A 22,526-nucleotide genomic window follows, 5' to 3' on the forward strand; every position below is an offset into this window, starting at 1 on the left:
AATACCTTTCACCTTGTGCAGTCCGAGGATGTGGACAGGATTCATAGACCTTTCGCCTATGCCCTGTGAGGTTCCCCAAGGTTCTTTCTATGCCCTCATGCTTTTCAAAATCTATGGGAGAGATCACCTGGAGATCTGAACTTAGTTGACACCAATATGCAGATATATTTTAATAGTTTAAATGGTATGTTTTGTATGTTCGCTGCATTGCAGATTCTGATTGGATTCAAAGGCAGTATAAAAATGTTTAAAACAAACAAATAAATAATTCAGCTTTTTTCAAGACAGAGAAAATCCAAAAACTCACAGGTTTTACAGCAATTGGCTGTGAGTGGACATTTTAAAGTGAATACATATGAGTTGGTAGACATTTTAGATGTGTGTGTTAAGTGCTGTCAGGTTGTTTCCAACTCATGGCAACTCTATGATTTAGTGTCCTCCAAAACATCCTGCCATTAACAGACTTGCTCAGGTCTTGTAAACTGTGGAGTCGTGGCTTCCTTGATTGAATCCATACATTTAATGTTGGGCTTTCCTCTTTTCCTAGCATTGTTGTATTTTCCAGTGATTCTTGTCTTCTCATCAGATGACCAAAGTACGAAAGCGTCAGTTTAGTCATTGCAGTTGAAAGGGAGAGTTCAGGCTTAATTTGATGTGGAACCCACTAGTTTATCTTTTTTGTCAGTCCAAAAACACTCATCTAATATAGGGGTGCCAAACTGGCAGCTCTGGTAGGCAAACTCCAGCCTTGACTCCAGACTTCTGCTGCTGCATGGATCAGTAGGAGCAAAATGAAGGGGCAATTGGTGTTATAAAAGACTGTGATGACACTTCAGGACTCAAAACTGGAAGTGTTAGCCTAAGTGTGTCACATAGTGGTCTAGGAATTCCCCAAATTTATATGGTAAAAACCATAAGAGATTTGGAAAGTTCCTAGAGTGTTACACAACACTGTTTTCTGTAGTTATCCTATCCTAGTTCTGTCATAGTCTGATAATAATTCAGGATGTCAGTTCTGGATTTCATAACAGTGTGAAATAGGAAAAATCCTTTTCTCATTGCCATAACATAGGATGAATCAAGGCCTTCCATGGCTACTATTGCCTTTTTGAAAGTTGTGGGTTTAGGATTGCCAACTGCAGCTTGGGGAAATTCCTAAAAATTTCCTCATGCTTTGGGAAAGGGTAGGGTTTCTGGAGGCCTGAGCAATGATGTGATACCATAGGCAACTCTTCAAAACAGCCATTTCATCCAGGGATGTAGTCTGGAAATCCACTGTAATTTCAGGAGAACTCCAGGAATTCGGTAACCTTACTTGGGATACACAACTATGAATGTTATAACATCTTGACCGTTTAGGCCTGAAGAAGAAGAAGAAGAAGAAGAAGAAAGAAGAAGAAGAAGAAGAAGAAGAAGAAGAAGAAGAAGAAGAAGAAGAAGAAGAAGAAGAAGAAGAAGAAGAAGAAGAAGAAGAAGAAGAAGAAGAAGAAGAAGAAGAAGAAGAAGAGGAGCAGGAGCAGGAGGAGGAGGAGGAGGAGAGGAGGAGGAGGAGGAGGAGTTTGGATTTATAGCCCCCCTTTCTCTCCTGTAAGGAGACTCAAAGGGGCTTACAGTCTCCTTGCCCTTCCCCCCTCACAACAAACACCCTGTGAGGTAGGTGGGGCTGAAAGAGCTCTGAAAAACTGTAACTAGCCCAAGGTCACCCAGCTGCCATGTGTGGGAGTGCACAGGTTAATCTGAATTCCCCAGATAAGCCTCCACAGCTCAGGCAACAGAGCTGGGAATCAAACCCAGTTCCTCCAGATTAGAGTACACCTGCTCTTAATCACTACGCCACTGCTGCTCACTGGGAAACCACTAGGACAGTGGTGGCGAACCTATGGCACGGGTGCCAGAGATGGCACTCAGAGCCCTCTCTGTGGGCATGCGCCAACAGAGTGGTGCCCCCCACATCTAGGCTGGCCTGGGCCACTGGGCTCGATTATTAGCATTAAACCTAAGACCACATTTTGGGGAAGCAGTGTAGGTAACCCTGTTAAGTGCTGTTAAACCCCACTGATTTTCCTGCAAACTGAAACATGATCCTTTACCTGGGAGTAAGCTCGGTTGCTGGCAATGGGGCTTGCTTCTGAGTAAACCCTCCTAGGGTCGTGATTTATCTGTTGGAAGAGTTGCACAGTTGCTTCAAATCAAAGCCACCGACTACCACCAAGCTTACTCCCAAGTAACGTGCGCCTCGGAGCCAACCATTTTTTTCTAAACTAAAGTCTCAGTATTCAGGTTAAATTGCCGGGTTGGCACTTTGCAATAAATAAGTGGGCTTTGGGTTGCAATTTGGGCACTCGGTCTTGAAAAGGTTCGCCATCACTGCACTAGGAAGTATATCACAGAGGCACATAAGCACTATATTCATGATACTTTAATACTTGTCTTCTCATTATGTACAACATCTTCAGTTTAGTCATTTTAGTTTCTAGGAAGTGTTCAGATCTGGTTTGATCTAGAAATACATATTAGATAGGAAAGAATAAAGATATCCTTGCTGGATTGGTGATACAAAACAGTCTCTTGGGAAAGTGTTTTCAAAAGCATTGCAGGGGGAAAGGGAGAGAAAGCGTTTTAACAGTGAATTCTCAAGGGAAATTCTTGCCTTCTAAAGTCAGTTTTCAAATGATTTGAAAGTATGTAGTTCTGTTTAAGACTGTGCCGCATGTTGATTAGTCTTGAAGTCAGACCCCTTCCACACATGCAGAATAATGCACTTTCAATTCACTTTCACAATTGTTTGCAAGTGGGTTTTGCTATTCCGCACAGTAAAATCCAGCTGCAAAGCGGATTAAAAGTGGATTGAAAGTGTATTATTCTGCATGTGCAGAAGGGACCTCAGTCTTTGCATAGTAGTTTGGCTTGAGGTGTGTGTGTTAAAAATCCAGTCTCTTGCCTATTAAAATTTGAAATAGCGTTGTTCCAATACTATTTGTGAACAGTTACAATGCGAAGTGGTGGAGAGACTGAAAATAATTATTTTCTTATGTGGTCTATACTATTTATTGCATATTGATTATTATATAATAAAAACCATTTATACTTCTGCTGCTTTGTTGATATTTAAACTTGGGGTCATCTGCTTTTATATATAGCCTTCCCGTTTTTTAAGGAGGAATAGCCTTACATTCAGGGCCATTTTCCTTTAAAACAAATGTTTTCAAACAGTTTTTTCCCTTAATGTTTCTCAAATTCTGCTCCTCCTTTAGGAAGCTGGATCTCTACATCTTACAATGTTATGAGCAAATTACTTACTGCGCAGCATATCATGGTATGCATTATCAGCAATGGAAAAGATGTGAGGAGGAGCCTCTGAACGCCTCTTGCCCTTGTAAGCCCCAACAACCTCTGTCTTGTAGACTGGAAGCCATTTGTACGGGTTTACAGTCACACAGAAGAGACCGGAGTAAGTCTAAAGAGGAAGTCAAAAGGAAGCAATTAGAAGTTCCAACCTCGTTTGGGAAGGTATTTTCAGCTTTCCCCAGTGGCTGCTACACTTTGCCCAAGGTAAGTAGAGCAATTTTTATAAAAGCTGGTCCCTAAATAAAGAATAGAAACTGAGCAACAAAGTGATCAACACCATAATACAAGACAGTGTAGTGACAAAGATCAGGAAGACTGGGGTTTAAAAATCATGAAGCTCTGACAGCAACTTTGGACCAGTCACTCTTTTTCAGCCTAATCTACCTCAGAGAGTTCTTATAAGAATACAATGTAGAGGAGAGAACTGTGAGCTGAAGCGTTTTCTGGAGGAAGAACAGCATAAAATGTTATCGATAGATGGGCACATAATTATTGAAGTAATTTCTATTAACACCAGCACTTGCATCTAAACAAGATGTTTCAATTAGGTTTGTCATTCAAAGATGTGGCAAGTAATTTGTAAATTTGGGGAAAGAATTAAAGTCTCTCAGACTCCATCAATTCAACTCCAAGAGCAGTCTATGCTGCTTGATTAGGGGGAAACAATAGCTGATTATGCACAAAATAAGACGTCCTGGGGAGTCTTTAAAAAGGGTGCCTCCTAATTTTTTGTTCAGACAGCACAGACAAAAAAGGTGCCAGAGGAGAAAGAGGCTTCCCCCCACACACACGACCGACCATTAAAGTCTCTTGTCAGTTTCATCCACTGCTAGCACCTGACATTATGTGGTGCTGCACGAATTCTCTGTGCCTGCAGCCATTTGATGAAAGTTTTCCCTGGATGTTTGCTTTGCAGGCTCCGCTGCTGGGTGCTCTTTCATCCTGAAAAGTACATAGTTGTTTTTACCTCATCCTGCTGATTCCAGCAATAAATATATGTTCCCTTTTTAAAAATTTTGGTGAGCTGTCTTCAAAGACACGAACACATGCATATGAGAATCAGCCACTTCTAATATGCATGTGTTCGTGTCTTCAAAGACAGCTCATCAAAAAAAAAATTTAAGTGGAAAACTATATATTGCCTGAATTGACAGGATGAACAGAGCACAACCACGTACTTTTTGGGCTAAAATGGTACCCAGGATCGGAATCAGCAGAGCAAACATTCCTGGAAAACCTTAAGCCCAAAGTTGCAGGCAAAGAGAATCCCAACAGCACCAAAAAAATGTTGGACGCTAGCAGCGTAGGACACTGAGAAGATAATTTTAATTGTTGGGTGGTAAAAATTAGATATCTCCTCAGCTCCTGAGCTCCGCACAGCAAGAGGAGATGACTTGCAGATGACTGGGGTGGGGGGAGGTGGTAGTTTTGTGTCCCCAAAATAGGATAGCTCGAGCAGAAATAAGGTGTCCTGAAGACATCTTGGGGAAAAAGATGTGTGGAGTTCCTCCCCAAGATGCATTTTTCCATCTTCAGTATGTCATATTTGTGCTGTGCAGAATCAGACATGTCACTTGGTTTGATACCCACATCTTTTCTATAGCATTACATTATGAGTGACACAAGAACTACAACCCACTGCAATACAGCCAGTGACAACATTCTTGTTGCATGTTATAACCTACTTTACAGTAAGCCTATGAGGTCAAGCACCAATTATGTGTTCAAGATCCTTGTATCAATGTCATCACTGCTGGATCAGGAGAATGCTGTGGAGATAGTTTATATTGATTTTAGCAAAACTTTTGATAAAGTTCCACATAATATCCTTGTTGACAAATAGGTAAAATGTTGTTTGGATCCTATTACTGTTAGGTGGATCTGTAACTTGTTGACAGATCATACCCAAAGAGTGCTTGTTAATGATTCCTCATCCTCTTCGAGAGGAATGACAGGTGGAGTGCCTCAGGGATCTGTCCTAGGTGCTGTGCTGTTCAACATCTTTACAAATGATTTGGATGAAGGAATAGAGGGAATGCTCATGAAATGTACAGATGATACTAAATTGGAAGCAAATGTGGTAGAAGACAGAGTCAGGGTACAGGATGATCTTGACAGGCTGGAAAACAGGGCTAAAACAAAATAAATGTCCACAGAGATAAATGTAAAGTTCTGCCTTTAGGTAGGAAAAATCAAATGCATAATTCTAGGCTGAGGGAGACTTGTTTTGGCAGTAGTATGTGCAGAAAGTATCTGGGGGTCTTAGTAGACCATACATTAAACAAATTATAGGCCATATGCTGAATGAGCCAGCAGTGTGATGCAGAAGCTAAAAAGGCAACTGCAATTTTGGATTGTATCAACAGAAGTATAATGTCCCAAACATGGAAAGTTATGGTATCATTTTACTCTGTTCTGGTTAGACTTCATCTAGGTCGATTTCACACTTGCGTTATCGACCTAAGTTCGAGCTGCGTTCGACCTAAGTGCTCCGCACAACCACTGGGATCGACATGGTTTTGTACCAGCTTCACCCCGTGTAACGGTCAAATTTCTGACTCCAGTTGGGAACTACTACTTTTTCAGGGAACCACGCTCGAACTCAGCTCGATTCCAGTAAAGTGCGGAATCTCTGGTGCCAGGAGTCCCCCATTCAGTCAATCACAGCTGAGTGTTTCAGGCATGCGTACAGCTGGAGAACCGCTGCGGCGAAAATCATGCCTAATTTTTCCCCCTCTTCTTTCTTGCGTTCGAAGCAATGGCTGGTCGCACAAATGGCGCACAATTTCTGCATACCAATGTAAGCGGCCAATCAAAAACTGCCACCTTCGTCCCTCCATTCCTGCGGCAGTTTTTTTTATAACTTGTGTGGGGATAGATGGAACATGGCCGTAGAACAGTAGCCAATCGGAACGGAGCGGCAAAGAGGCACAGAATGATTCTGCCCTCCGAGCTGGGATCAAGCTGGTTGCAGTGGGGAACAACAATGGCTTCGACCTAAGTTAGTACCCTTCTCAGGGAACTGGGTCAAACCTATTTTACTTGTGTGCGGAATCGCCCCTGGAGTACTGTGATAAGTTTGTAGTAAGTACCACAGTTTTAGAGGGCTATTGATGAGTTGGTACATATCCAGAAAAATATAACTAAAATAGTAAGGGCAGGGGTGTATCTGTTGAGGGGACACACAGGGCAAGCACTCCAGTACATTTCTCCCCCAAACTTCATGTGGGCTTGTTAAATATTGGGCTCCACTGGGTGGATCCCAGCATCAAACTGAACACTTGGTCTGACCAGCTCCAGCTTTATACCGTTGGCTCTTCCCCTAAGCTCCACCTGACTGGAGGCAAAGCTTGGGGGCAGAGCCAGCAGTATAAAACTGGAGCCCAATTCAAGACTGGGTTGAACTTTAACTGCAGGCTTTAAATAGTCAGTTTAAAGCTCAACCCAGCTAGTCTAATCCAGCCTCAAAGTGAGCATTGGCCCGACCAATTCCAGGTTTATTTATTTATTTATTTATTTATTGGATTTTATAGACCGCCTTATCCTCGAAGGGCTCTAGGCGGTTCACAATACAATATCATGTCCAATAAATTACGTAAAATACATTTAAAACATTTAAAATTCATAATACTGCTGGCTGCACCCCACAAGCTCCGCCTGACTGGAGGTGGGGCTTGGGAGGCAGAGACAGCAGTATAATCCTGAAGCTGGTCAGACCGACTGCTCAGTCTGAGGCTGCACTTAGCCAGCCTTGAACAGGCACACCCTGTCCTGAACTCCATGTGAAGGGGTGATTCCAGTTGAATGCCAGCCAGATTCAGTGTTCAACTGCTACCTGTCCCCAAACTTCCCATGGAGTTTGGGGGTGAGCACAGTCGCCACCAGAGGCTACAGAGTGCAGGCTGACGCTCCTTGAGGAATGGCACTTAGGGCACATGTCATGATTTGCCTCACCCTAGAGATACACTTCTGGATAAGGGGTCTGGAGGGGGCATATGAGGAAAGATTGAAAGAGCTCAGTATGTTTAGCCTGGAGAGAAGATGACTGAGAGGTGATATGATGACGAACTTCAAGTACTAGAAGAGCTGTCCTATAGAGGAGGGTGTGGAGCAATTTTCTATTGCCCCTGAAGGTTGGACCAGAACTAAAAGGCCGAAATTAAATTAAAAAAAACTTTTCAGCTGAACATTAGGAAGAACTTCCTGACAGAGCAATTCTCAGTGGAACAGACTTCCTTGGGAGGTGGTGGGCTCACTTGCTTTTTTTGGAGGTTTTTAAGCAGATGACCATCAGACAGCAACATTTTGTTAACTTAGATCATTAGAGAAAGGGCAGGAAGGGTTGCATCTGTGCTCAGCTCTTGTGACCCTTTCTTACATGCTCAGAGTAATGCTGATTGATACTTGAGTCAGAAAGCAATTTTCCTCAAGGTCAGATTGGCCAGGGATCCAGGGTGTGTGGGTGTGGTGAGGTTTGCCAACTTCTGAGCATGGAGCTGGGGTTATGGGGGGTATGAGGTGAGGTAATTGTGAATTTCCTGCATTGTGGTCTTTTCCAACTTTGTGGTTTTATGGTTGTATAATCATACACAACTATACATTTGAACACAGTTCTTCAGTATCTGAACTCAGCTCTTCATCTGAGACAAAATGATGAATCCTAATCAGTGCAGCTGCATAGATGACATTTAGAAAGCAAAACAATCTGCACCATCTGTGACATAAGCAGTCTCAGACTCATAAGACATAAGTTTAAAAATGGAGTTAAACTCCTCTTTATGTTCAGACTCTGTAATCTGTCCTATAAATGTCCAAATTCTGTTGCATAGAGAGCAGCTGAGAAAAGCTAACTGCTGAAAGCAGAATAAATTATGCCACATATGCATATTAGTTTATTATGCATAATTTATTCTGCTTCTGCTTTCCCTGTCAAGCAACAAGGAGACAAAGGACAGACCAGAGCAGCCTGGACCAGTTCCCAAATGTTCTAATCGATACATCTTTGTTGCCTTAGAAACAAACACTGAAACTGCCTAGTTTGCCAAGATCATGGAGCAGTTGCTGCTGTGACTTAGTAGAGGCAAAGAGGGACAACGTCAAATGGCATCTGGAATCTCCTCACATTGGAGGGGACATGAGCAAGGCCGTTCTGATCTCCATTGGCTACCTATTGGTGGACATACATTATTAGCTGAGTTTAGCAGATACCAGTAAAGGCCCAGATTCTAGCAAGTTGTATAGTACAAAATTTGCTAGCTAAAAGGATTGGGTAACAGGGAGATTTAAAAAATAAATACTATCGTGTATTGTTATTTATTCAACAGTTGTCTCACCACATGGCTAGGACTGACTGAATGTCTGAGAACAAAGAAACAATTTTATAGCTTCAGAAATATCAGCCACTGCTGCACCTGCCTCCACTGCTGCACCTGTTTTCCAGTGGCACGGAGGCAGGGGAAAAAATGCTCCACCAGAAAGCCCTTCTTAGGGCTGAATGGGCTTTTGCCGCCCAGGAGGATGGCAAAAGTCTGAGCCCTGAGCCACACTATACCTCCTGTAAAGTGACTAACATTGGCACCATCCCCGAGGATGCCCCAGCCTGGCTCCCTGCTTGGATGCCAATGCAGTTCTGGGGATGAGCTATCTTCTACCTCCCAGTTTGCTCTCACCCCCAGAGTTACTGCCACTCCAACAGCCTATTCCCCTATCCCCACCCCATAGGACTGGGCTGTATGTAAAACATTTTCTAAAACAGAAACCATTCTAAAACATCATCTGACTGGCTATAGAACCACTGAATGACAAAAAAGCCCTGTTTAAGAAAGTCCATAGAGATAACCATTTCACTGCTTATTCACACACACACGCACACACACACACACACACACACACACACACACACACATTCAGCATTTAATGTGTGATAAAATCCTTCTTGAACTCTGGTTAAAAAAAAGACAGAATGCCAGGCTACCCTAGGTGAGACCACTCTAGCATGGGGTATCTTGGTTCACAGGGCCTTCTCTGTTTCTGTTTACCAAGCAGTGGACTTTTTAAGAAACAAGAAGTAAATATAGATAGGTATAGATCATTCAGGTGAAGAAAAGGGGAATAAGAATACAATAAAGAGAAAGGAACACCCCTCTATGGATAACTAGAACAGCATCTTATGAATGTCAGTTAAGAATTTGAGGGTGGGGGGAGAGTTCAGAAGGACATCTTCTCAACAGGAGCTGTTGATAGACTGCATAAAGTTTCTCTTATATAACACAGTTCAAAAAAATTTAAACATACATAGATCATCCAGTTACTGTAGCGTTTATTCAAATTGTGTAGCACCGACGCTTCATTGAGGTGGGTCAGCATGGCCATATCTTCAATCATGTCAAACTTGGGAGGGTTCATCGGTTGGACATCATCTTCCTTCACAGTGATTGTCTACAAGAAAAAAATAGCACAGTCTTCCCCCTATTACAAAAATGACCAAGTGAACTAACATTTGCCCTTGCTGTCATATCAGAAGGCAGACAGGTCGCCCAGTGCAAGGATCCATCCCCATGCTGTGCCAGTGCTCCTGCGGTTGTACTACTCAGTGAGACCAGTGGCCTAACCTCTCTCAATATAGACCAGGGGTAGGGAACCTGCGGCTCTCCAGATGTTCAGGAACTACAATTCCCATCAGCCCCTACCAGCATGGCCAATTGGCCATGCTGACAGAGGCTGATGGGAATTGTAGTTCCTGAACATCTGGAGAGCCGCAGGTTCCCTACCCCTGATATAGACCATGTGTGGTTCATTTTCTTCAAAAACTGCTTCCCCTTTTCTAGGCCCTGACTCCACAATAATACCCACTTGCTTTCAGTGGAGAGACCAATATTATGAAATTGGTGCTTTCACATGATATGCTGGCTGAAAAAAAACCACACTGCTTCTCACAAAAACATGATAGCTTGAGAAAATGTGGGAATGCTGTGGACTTACTATTTCTGTTCAAGCTCAGGCTCATACAAGTGATATTTCTGCATGATCATGCCCAGATTGAAAACCAGGGAATTTTACAAACACTTGGGGACAATTGAATGTGAGGTCCTAACTATCTTATTCAGGCCTACACCCAGGATTCAAACAGGGTTCATGTGCAGTTTTACGCTGCTGAAGATCCACAAACTGCTCAATTTAAAAAGAGATTTGCCTCTTTAACAGTGGGTTCCCATGTGGTGAAACAGGAAGGAAATGTCTCTCTAGAGTATCCCATCCTTGGATACTTGTGTCTTTCTATTTTAAGAGTTTCTGGCTTATGAATACAGCAAAATCTTTCCTTTGTCCTCATTATGTCTGGTATGTTTTGTGCTGGTGACTAATCAGACGGGGGGGGGGGCACCTTACCCTCCCATCTACAGTCTCAACAGTGACTTTGCCACCACCGCTCTCTTTAACCTCTGCTTCCACATAAGCTTGTTTATCATCTGGAATCCAGCATTTCTTCTTCCCTAGGAAAAGAAAGGAGTCTTTCATTGGCTTGCAAGCACACTGAACGCTGCACAATGTATCAGTTTTGCATAATACTGCTTACATATTCTATTATTTCCTAACAAGATTCTATTGACTCAGCAGCTCCTACAACCACCTTGCTAGGTAAGAGATTCCCACACAACAGGGAGCATGATAGAAAAAAGAAAGAGAAAAGACAGACAAGAGGGTGGCTTGTCCAAAACTATCCAGTGGGTTAACAGGTAAGATTTTAATCTTATTTTATCCAGTGGTCAAACTCTTGACCACTCTAGTGCTAGCACATGCCCTTTCAAAGGGAAATGCAACAAGAGCTGGAGCCAAGTCTGCACTGGGCAATAGGCTAACTGAACTTGGAAGTGACAGTGCAATACACAAGTCGCATCCTAATGGCGTGGGATGTGGGTCACTTTGCCCCAGTTATCCATCCTTTATGCACGACTTTGCACAACCATTTGTTAAAAGAGAAAAATTGCAGTTATATTCATGATTCTCACATTTATGAAACTGCTGAAAACGAAAGAACCAACGCAATTTTATCTAGAGAATGTAGGAGTGAGGGAAGACGAAATCTGCACATCAACACAACATGCCAAAACTGATCTATCAAAATGCATTGCAGATTATACTTGATGGATACATGTCACAGTGCAAATTTCACAAGATACAGTGAGAGCTTCCCCTGCACATTAGGATCTTCTTTGGAGGCTTTGCTCTGTGTACCCCTGCTGACAGAGAGGTGGTATACCAGGCTATTTTAATGGTAGTGACACGCCTCAGGGATATGTTTCATAGGAGATTTGCCTGGTGTCTTGGTTGCTAGTGGTTGGACTCTAAATTGGGGGGGGGGGTGTGTGTGCTGGTTTCGTCCTATATTTTGTTTCACTTTTTCACTCCTTGCTTAGATGAATGGTCCTGGTTGGCTTTTGATTTTGTTTTGGTGATCATTTCCTGCTGCTCTGACTATATTATTATACCGTTAATGATGTTTTTCTGGCTACTGATATTTCATTGCTGCTGTTTATATATTTAGGCTCCCAATTTAATGTGAAAATAGAAACTGTAATATCTTTTTATTATGACTCACCCAAATGTCACAAAACATGTGAAACTTTTTTATTTACGCCAGCCTTTCGTCAGGCTGGATATACAATAAATACATCCTTTGTTTTTCTTTCCCCCATCAAACCTACATGAGACAATGCTCTTGAGCAGTAGAAACAGCTATGACTTAAAAGATAAAAGGATTGGAAAAAAATTGCTACTGTTATAGTAGTTTTAGGAGCCATATCACAAAACAAAACATACAAAGCAACTGAGATTGAAAATTCAGAATGGCAAGCTAAAGGAAGAGTAATAAAAGATGCTCTAAGATCCTACAAAGTCAGGCATTCAAAAAGAATATAAAAAGAGGTATCAGTTTCCCCTAAGGGACAAGGATAAAGATGGTCAGAATGTGGAATATTCAAAAATCTACCCTGGTGAACCTGAGCGTTAAACCTAGGGACAGTTAAATAATGCACACATTACAGAAGAGGAATTTTTGTGCGGGTGGGGAACACAAGAGTTTTGAGAGAAGTGGACATGGTGGGGGGGGTGTTAAATGTAGTATTCAAATAATCAAGGTTCATATACAATACATCAAAACAAGTGGAGGGAGATATTTCACCATGTAGTGGGGGGAAAGCTTCTGCCTGCAGTTTGTAACATTGGCAGTCAGGAGATGCCTTGGCCGTTAAGATGATGGAACAAGATCCAGCCATCTTCAGTACTAGGAAGAATAAGAAAGAGCAGCCACGATTGACCGTGGCGGCCATTGCTGCTGGAGAAGGGACAGCCTCCGTGATGCTGCCTCCTTCCCCAGCCTCGCGAGGCTTGGTAGTGCATGAAGCACGGGCCAGACAGGCTTCAGGGTGCCAAGCAATGACGCGGGGCGCCCTGACGTCACTGGGGGGAGGTGGAGACGGGCGGCCTATTTAGGCCGGGGACGGCCTTCCCACCTCCCCATTTGCCGGGGGGCAGATCTTTAGCTGGGGGGGGGGCAGCAGGCAAATATCCGCTTTAGTGGAACCTCCTTCAGGAGTTTTGGGGTGGAGCAAGCCAAGGGGTCACCTGCCAAGACGTGGGCTTAGATGGCTTGCGCCCCTGGCAGCAAAGAGTCTTCAGGAAGTGGCCACCGCCCATCTGGAATCTCACAGCTGCAGTGTGCGTGATAATTTTTCATCAGCAGGCGTACTGAGAAAAATTTAGGTGTCTGGGAGACAGCATTGTGGTGCCCAGTACACAGACCAGAAGATCAGACCCCCATGCTGCACCTGACGCTTTTGTTTACCTTGAACCAATTTTGTTAATAAAATGTTTTCTACCACACACAAATGTTTGTTGTATTTACAATTTCTCTCAAAGGGTAGGAGGGTATTAGCTACTTCCCTCAGGCAGCAAAAGATGCTCTTAGCAGGAACCGCGCATCCTTTCAGTAGGAAGAGGTAACATGCCAGCCCTTTGATGTGTTAACACCTCTTAATTGGAAAGTGCAGCTTCAACAGGCTGTAGACCCAAACCTTAGCACTCAGATTGGCTGAAGACTTCAGAACACATGTGGAGATGGGGCCTGAAAAGGGGACCTGTTCCTTTGGGGCTGGGAATTCTGGGGAAATGTGTGTTGCCATGAAGGAAGACTGACAGGAATGACATGAAAGGGAGATGCAGATGCACCAGAGTGGGCATCCTGCACCTACCAGCATCAGATGCAGCATAGATGGGAAGTACTTTAGTTAGAACCTGTCTTTTTGATAATTTTCCGTACTGTGCTCAAGTTTATCCTTTGCAATACCCTGAGTTTGTGCCTTGTAAAAATAAAATTGTGGTTGAGAGTATCCTTAGTTACCTGCCTGGCTCCTTGGCATGCTACTGAACAATGCTCCTGTGAGGTTGACTTCAGGCAATATGCGGGGGGGGGGGGTGGGTGGGCTGGATTTACTCTGATGACGGAGACCAAAAAGCAGTGGCAGGAAAGGGGGAAACACTGGCTAGTCTTGCTGACAGTATGACACAACATGGTTGGCAGCATTTAAAGACCATGTTGAGGAACCTGGTGCAGACTGGAAAGCAGGTGCTCATAACTCAAACCAGACGTGCATCTTGTCCAGCATCCTATTTTCAACAGTTGCGTGACAGATACAACAGGGAAGATGTAATCTTAACATGACTGTTAAAATGAAGCATAATTTATGTTGCAGACTTAAATCAGTTTACATGCCATGGCTCAATGGCAGACCAACTGCTTGGCATGCAGAAGGTACACAGTTCAATCCCCAGTTAAATAAGTGCACAGTAGGTGATGTGACATCATCCTGAAACCCTGGAAGGGCTGCTGTTTGAGTAGACAGTACTGACTGTGATAGACCAACAAAGCAGTTTTATGTGTTTTCACGTTTGTGTATCTGATGTTAGATTTGAAAGAGATGCTTTAAAACCTACTGAGACAGAGAAGAAAAAATGGTCACAGTCATCCTAAGAATGTAAAAACCAGCAATGAATGATATATCCTCCTAGCACTGATTGGAATGCACCCTCCCTTTGTGAGACGTACAATAGGAAAAAAACAACCCTGGTCATCTTTAAATTAAACTGCCGATTAATTTGAGATGATGCATGCAGTAAAGAATCCGTAATTTATTATGTTTTCTGCATATATTAATTGTTAGCAAGTTGGGACAATTTTTGTCTGAAAAACAGAGCAACAATCACTGAAATAAACAGACACATTGTGCCTATGAGCAACAAATGACCTTGGCAATTTGTAGTCAGCCTGAGGGCAGCACACTCATATGCATCATTTTCCAGTAGACGTGGCTGAAGCTTTAAAAATGTTAGTCCATATTCTTCATTTTGATGCTTAATAGAATTCAAGCCATATGGACCATAGGTCACCCACGTGCAATAAAGTAGCTCTCTTTTTAAATATATCCTGTTGGGAATTGCCGGTATGGATAAATGGTAAGAGGATTTGTTAAAGTTTGGTACATTTCTCCTCTAAGAACAGTATGCGCATCACAATGTCCTTCCCTGTGCAGGCTGATGGTCTATTTTGAGGTTATATACAGCTGTTCTCTGCTTTCAGATAATACTGCTAACCATCCATGAAGAGATGATGCCTACCACATTTTTATAGCTTTTCTTACCAGATCCTAACATCACTGTCATCACAGAATTTACAGGGGAAAGTTATTTTGTCAAGTAAAATGGAAATTCTGCCAAAGAAGTACTAAATCATGCTACTGTTTAAGAAATGAGCAGCAAACAGAAATATAAATCATGGGTTGAGGATAGTAAAGACCAATGTGTAAAGCAAAGTATGAGTTAGCACAGGCCTAGAAAGAAAATGCATTTGATCCTACCAGCCTTTCCATTGGTAAGAGAGATGATAGGGGATTTTTGACTGACCTTTTCACTGTGACTCTGGCCATTTCTGCATGGCATGGTTCATGCCAATGCAAGCCCCTGGGCCATTCGCATGAACTTTTGAACTTCACCGCACAGCCCCCCAAATGCCTCCTTACCTCCTCCTGGCTTCCGTCACTCTGTGGAGGCCAGGGGACAAACACCCGCCCAGCGGTGGGATTCATAAGATTTGCACCACTTCGGCAGAACCAGTCGTTAAAAAGGTGCTTGTAAACAACCAGTTATTAAATTATTTGAATCCCACCACTGGCCATGCCCCCATGGCCAGAGCGATGACTGGAGGAACGGAGGCCAGGAGGCATGTCCTCTGGCCTCCACAGAGCGATGGAAGCCAGGAAGAGGTAAGGAGGTGTTTGGGGGGCTGCGTGGCCATGCGGAGCCTGCTCCCGCAGCTGCACAGTCAGCGGGGCCGTTCATGTGAATGGCCCGGGGGCTTGCATCAGCATTAGCCATGCCGATGCAGCCCCACTGTTCTGGCCATGCAGAAATGGCCCAAGCAAGGTTCAAAAGCAGTGTTTTCACACCTCTTGAATGAGGCAAGCACAGTGCTGCTGTGGTGCAGTAGCGTCAGCTGTGCAAACAGCACCCCAGGGACAGTGTTTTTACCATTCCTAGGGTGCTGTTTTCCATCCGTGCAGAAACAGCCTCTGTCCCATGTGGCATTTTTTGTCCACATGAATCCAACAATCCTAATCATTGTTCTATAGTCTCACTATACCACACTGGCTCTCAAAGAGTTACATAGTTATGCTCATATTAACAGTTATTTTCTTGCTTGGTTTAACTCTATGAGTTGTGTCTCAGAGTAAGAAACATATATACAAGTTAATATCTTGGTTTATATACATACAATAGTATATGAATAAATGGTGGTAGCATGAGAATGGAACAGTGTATGAGCTCCCCAACCCCAATACCTCTGTGAGTGAGGGCCTTTTAATAAAGGGGGCTGAGTCTGCAAATGTCTCTGTAAGAGGATATGTGAAAAGATGATGTCTGTCTGTATATTTTTTAAAAAGATGATGTACCTGGTGACGTCCTGACCTGCTTGTACTCTGAACCTGAGACAAAGTCAGATTCCACACAAATAAATATAACATCTTTAGTACATTATTAGAAAATGTTTTGGCATTTTGTGTTCCCAAACCGCAGGTAGGTTTTGCCAACCAAAACTGATCTTTTTTCCTGCCTGCTGCACAAAAATATTTTCAGTTTCACTGCTGCACTTGTCATTTTGTGTGCTGCAGCAGATTCTCCGAGAAAATTCCCGCTGAAGTTTCCTCTGCTTGCAGCTCATCCATGCCCTCCACTGTCAAAAGTAGATGAATAAAGTTTGTTTTGCCTAGCGATCCTGCACACGTGTCGTTTTTCCCTTTTGTTTCCAGGGAGATGTCTGCAAAGTTACAATGACACAAATATGCACATATTGCTAGGCAAAACAAACTTTATTCATCCACTTTTTACAGCTAAATTATGCGCAGATGAGCGGTAAACAGAGGAAATTTCGGTGGGGAATCTTCATGAGAATCTGCTGCAGCCCACAAAATGGTGAACGCAACAGGTGAAAATGAAAGTAAGATGTTTAGGCAGGAGAAATACAGCATTTCCTGCCTGCTTTTGTTAGTAGGCAGGAAACATCTTCAAACTGGGTTGGGGAACCAAAATTACTTGGTTCTGGTGGGTTTTCCAGGCCGTGAAAGCCTTCAACAAAAATTACTTGTTTAGCAATTTTCAAAAAACCCAGGTTGAGACAAATAGAATGTTTGGGGATGTTTTAGGAAACAGAAATGTCTGAACTTCTTCCCCGAAATGCTTTTTAAAACATCCCTAAGACATTTTATTTCTGCTGTGCAAAATTAACCAATTAGCCACAAAGCTTTTTCTATAGCAACATCTCATTTATGGAACTTACTTCCCAGAAATATTCATAAGGTACCAGCTGTCTTCATTTAGATATTGAATCAAGAAATTCTACATCTCCAAGCATTTGAAGTGACCCAACACTCTTGCTTCATTGGATTAGTAATAATTAGTCAGGGATTCTTGGGGTTGATTTTTTCCTTCGTCATTGGCTAAAGGGCATTACATTTAACTTTCGTAAACTGGTTTGAGAGCTTTTCAAAGCAAATAAACATGGATTATAATTTCTACAGATGAATAAAATGTCTCAACATGTGCTCATCAGCTATTACTTGATCTAGCAATTCATTCAGGCTAACAGAATATAGTGCCTTACCTTCAAAGGCCACCGTCTGCATCATCATAATCTCCTTCTCACTTTTTCGGAGGAAAGGTGCGGCTTCCCCAAATTCCGACATGTCCATCATCTTGGCAAAGAAGCTGGTGAATGCGCTCCCAAAATCAAAGATGTATATATAGCAACCTAGTTTGGAAAAAAATGCAGAACATAAAATTGCTCAAGACTGAGAAAGAGACAAAGCACTTTTAGAGAACATCTGCGTCCAGGTGGAGTTACACACTGACTCTGTACCCACCCCAGACAAACTGCATCGTATATCTGTTAGAACTGGAGCTACAGCACAGCAGAGAAACAAAAGTGATAAAGTTGCACAGGTTTCCTCTATATGGGAAGGAGTACTACAATGTAATCATAAGAACCCCTTTCCTAGGAGTAAGCCCTATTTGAACAACATGAGAAGACCTGTTTAACATTGCTCCCTTCATATATCGCTGCACTACTAGAGCTGCAGTATCTTGTACTTCTGTTCTCTACACAATATTTTTCAATGCGATATTAAGTTAAAAAAAACCTTTTTGAGCCATTTATTCACATCCTGCTGCAATTAAATTCATTTATAAAGAAAAATTAGTAACAACTAATGCCAGCCTTCGTGTCTGTTTAGAAATTTTCTCTTAGATTGATTGATTGATTGATTGATTCATACATTCATTCATTCATTTTCTTTTCTTTTCTTTTTCAAATATATGCCATTCCATTCTAGCCATAATAGGCCATAAGAAGCACAAAAAGTGCCATGCAGCTTTAAGCTGAATTATACATATGCTTGGAGACATACAGCCATAACTTGGCACTCAAAACAGGTTCTAGGACTGCCTCGGCTCTCATTAACTAGTTCATAAATTAAGATTCCAGTGATGTTGGAATGTATTGTGGTTTCATTACAATCTTAGGAAAAGTGATGCTGGGGTTTAAGTTTCTCTGAAAACAACATAAGATTTTGTTGCAGGAAATCATAATTGATGAGAATGAGGGAGACAATGAAGTCAGTTCGATGGTGAAGGGTAGGGAATCGATTCTGTCTTGGTATGTGCCAACATTAAATCCAGATGTAGCAAAACACATGCTGGGGTTGAGTCCTTGCAAAGTCTTTCAGGTTTATGGGCTAGCCATGTCTCATGGATCCACAGTTTGTTTACTGAATAAATGGCTACAGATATCAGAACATTTCATATGCAGTACCAATGCCACTTTTATAAATATTACAAGATGATGATCGGCATCTAAAATAGAAGCCGAAGTTCCTTTAGGGTTCAGCATACATGGTGTTTCCCTCCCTAATATTATTTACAACAACCATTTGACCTTGGTTAGGGACTGATTCAGGATCAACCAGAGAAAGAACAGGGATTTCAATCCAGGTCTCCTGACTCAAAGCCCAGTCATTCTAACAATGGCCCTTTCTGTGCAGCACAAGTTAGATCAGCAAAGCTGTTAGGGATGTCATATATATATGGTGTATATTCCCATATATATGGGAAAATGAAATGAAGCCACTTTTCTGCTTTACAGAACACCAGAACTGAGGTATGCAGATGTGGCTGATTACTTTGATCTCGTGACTATTATCTGTGGGGGTCAGCAGAATCCAGTATTGGCCTAAACACCTTTGAAAATTCAGTAGTACTGAAACATTATTCCTTCTATTGAAATAAAGGCATCTTTCATCTGTCCTAACTCAGGGTTAAAGGCAGCATAGAATAATGGCTAAGAGTTAGGGGATTCCTGAATTGGATAAATCTAGGGTTCGGGATTCTTTACTCCTATAGATTAAGCCTGCTGGGAGACTTTGGGCCAGGCACAGCTCTCTCAGAACTCTCTCATCGATAGAGGCATACAAACAAACCACCTCCAAACGTCTCTCGGCTTTAAATCCGGTGGAGTTTCAATAAGTCAGTGTTTAGCATCAGATGTCAGTGACAACAAGTGCTGCATTAGACAACACAGATATTATTGTTATCAGACACACAATTCAGAGTTAATAAAATGAGTATGATCCTCATTAACTGATTATTATAGTTCAAAATTTAAATAGCACTAATATTTGTTTTGAATCCAGGATCTTCCTTTGAATTCTACTGCAGAAAAGGCTAAAAGTGGATCACAATTCCATCCCAAAGTTCATTCCACTAATTTATGAGATGGAATTTGATCCTTTAAATTCACAATTATTCAGAACTCCCATCACTTTAGCATTTAAACAGAACAGAGGAATGTTCTTTTGATGGAGCTGGAAGATTCTTTGTTCATATTGCAATGTAAATCTATGCTTTCATGATGGAAGCTGTTACTCTTCCATGTTCAAACAGCCTTGTTAAAACTAGAATGCAGGGTACTCATTGTGTTGGAGGTCTCATTAACTTTTAAAATCTCTTCAAAACTGCATCAGTACCAATTGACCCAAGTTTGCGATCTCCTATTACCAGACAGGAAACTCTGCAGGGTATCTTTCTTAAGAAAGCAAGGATTTATGCATCAAAGCTGAATGATCTATCTTAGACTTTCGTTCACTGAAACGTTGCCACAATAAGCTCTTCTGTAAAGGCCACTCTGTTTCAAAAAGCTGCATGAATATTAAGTTCACTGATGCTCTCAGATGACGTATTACAGTGAAAATAATAATAGCATGAATTATGTGATTCTTACACACTAGTAATTAAGATGTATCACCTGGACTAGGCAAGTATTGTGTGGGATGTCAGTGGTGTGGGTGCAGAAGTGTGGGAAAGTTCAAATGTATTATGTTACCTCTGTTGTAACAATTGTAAAAACATACATTTTAACAAGTGAAATATATAAAGGAAACTAAAATCAGAAATACAATTTTCAATATTTCTGCCCACAATCTCATTTTCTCATTTGTGGTATCAATGCAAACTGGCTTGGTCTGTAAGTTTCCTAAAGAATTCCAGCTCAGTTCTAACTTATATATATCTCTGAAAGCTGATCCACCAGGATGCTTATTCTGCATAACTCAAAAGCCCTTTAAGATATTTTAGAAAGACAGAAAACAAGACCTCCATCTATCTTCTGGATAAAAAGTATACAAATCTCCTTTCAAAAGTAATGTGGTTCTTACAGTTGATTGAACATTTAGACTATCAGGGCTCAACAAAAAGACATGTCTCCAATGCATGCACTGATTGACAGTACATAGAGCTACTAAATCAATGCTCTGTACTTATGGGTATACGTACTAAAGCTTTTACATCTTAGCAGCATAAAACACAATAACTGAGAAAACATTAAAGCACTCTGGACTAGAAATATATATTTATAAATATATTTAGAATAAAGAAAGGTTGATACCTACCCCACACTGTAAGGGACCAAATAGCAGGAATCTGCTTACTTGAGACTTTTTATATACCTGCTGCCAAGGTCATTGATGATAAGGATGTAGAAGGCATCAGTTGTTTGACTTGTTACTATATTTGTCTGCTGGACCCTGGAACAAACAACAGGATTGAAGCATGCCTGGAATGCCTTGGGGAGTGGTTTGCTACTTGGTTTTGGTTTAATCCTTCCCACCCTTCTATTAATTAATGTAACATTCACAAAGTGCATACAATGAAAAGAAATGCTGTGCTTTACCAGTTTATTTTTAAAGCAACAACTATTCAGACACAGTTTCATTAGAAACATGGTAAGATGTTGTTCTTCAGAAAAGGGAGTCAAACAAGAGTGAACATCAGACTTGTGCATGCCCCCTCTAATCTTTTCACAGTACATTAAAAAGGATTATTGTTATTTGCCATCAAGTTACAACTGACTTATGACAATTCTGTAGGGTTTTTAAGGCAAAAGATCTTCAGAGATGGTTTCCAATTGCCAGCCTCCATGTCACAACCCTGGTATTCCTTGGAGATCTCCCATCCAAATTCTAGCCAGGGTTGAGGCTGAGAGTGTATGAATGGCCCTAGGTCACCCAGCCAGTTTCCATGGACAAGTAGGAATTTGAACCTTGGGGTCATCACTGTACAGATTAAACCAATCATACCCACTGTTGTGGTGGGTTTTCCGGGCTGTGTGGCCGTGGTTTGGCGGATCTTGTTCCTAACATTTCGCCTGCATCTTTGGCTGGCATCCATGGCATGTCAGCCACAGATGCAGGCGAAACATTAGGAACAAGATCCACCAGACCACAGCCACACAGCCCAGAAAACCCACCAGTTGAATCCGGCCGTGAAAGCCTTCGACAAATGCATCAATCATACCAAAGCTGAAATAGACATCTTTTTAAAATGTTCCAGGTCTAAGACCAAGGGGGGCATCGGACAATAGAAGGACTTTGTCCCAGAGTGCAGACTTCAACTTTGAGGAGTGGCTACTCCTTGCTTCAGAAGTAAACCTTTGACAAGACTTGCAGGTCAATACATTATGGCCCTCATCCAGAGAGGAGACAGAGATAACAGTTGTCCACCTAGATCATTTTTGCACTACACAAAGTACATTTTTACATGCCCTTCTGAATCATGATGGAAAAGAAAAAGTCTGGCAGTTGTACAGTGGGACCATGAAAAACTTCCTGTGGGAAGAGTGAGTCTGTCATGGCTGACAGGCAAGGGCATAGAGTAAACTCACTAACTTCCCCAGTTTCTACCAAATTCCTGCAGGTTTGAGGAGGGAAATACCTTCTGGAGAAAAGAGAGAAGGAGCATTCACTGACACCCACTCTGTCATCGACAAAGAGAACATGGCCATTTAGGCAAGAATGTCTCCAAATGGCTCTAACACGTAGCACCTCCTAGTGGGTTTTTAGCTGAATAACCTCTCCATGGCAGGTCTGCTCATGGAGAACTGCATTGAAAACTGAAGATGAACAGCCTTACTGGTTCAGACCAAAGATCTATCTAGGACAGTGTTGCTATAGAAGCTCACGAACCGGACACAAGAATCATAGACTTTGCCAGTTATTTCTACATGTATTGCACACTTCGAGGGG

General features: G+C 42.0%; 1 protein-coding gene across 1 annotated transcript in view; it reads right to left on the minus strand.

Moving 5' to 3' along the window:
* Positions 1-21,016, minus strand: part of MYH15 (myosin heavy chain 15) — a 117,531-nt gene extending 96,515 nt beyond the window's left edge. Inside the window, exons 1-5 of the mRNA XM_048493758.1 lie at positions 20,895-21,016; positions 17,558-17,704; positions 10,735-10,838; positions 9,643-9,786; positions 3,301-3,457 (exon numbers count right to left, since the gene is read on the minus strand). Coding sequence (XP_048349715.1) covers positions 3,301-3,457; positions 9,643-9,786; positions 10,735-10,838; positions 17,558-17,648 — 496 coding nt within the window. The 5' untranslated portion in view covers positions 17,649-17,704; positions 20,895-21,016. The remainder of the gene's footprint in view (positions 1-3,300; positions 3,458-9,642; positions 9,787-10,734; positions 10,839-17,557; positions 17,705-20,894) is intronic.
* Between the last annotated feature and the right edge of the window lie 1,510 nt (positions 21,017-22,526).

This window comes from Sphaerodactylus townsendi, linkage group LG04, assembly GCF_021028975.2.
Source record: "Sphaerodactylus townsendi isolate TG3544 linkage group LG04, MPM_Stown_v2.3, whole genome shotgun sequence".
NCBI lineage: Eukaryota > Metazoa > Chordata > Lepidosauria > Squamata > Sphaerodactylidae > Sphaerodactylus > Sphaerodactylus townsendi.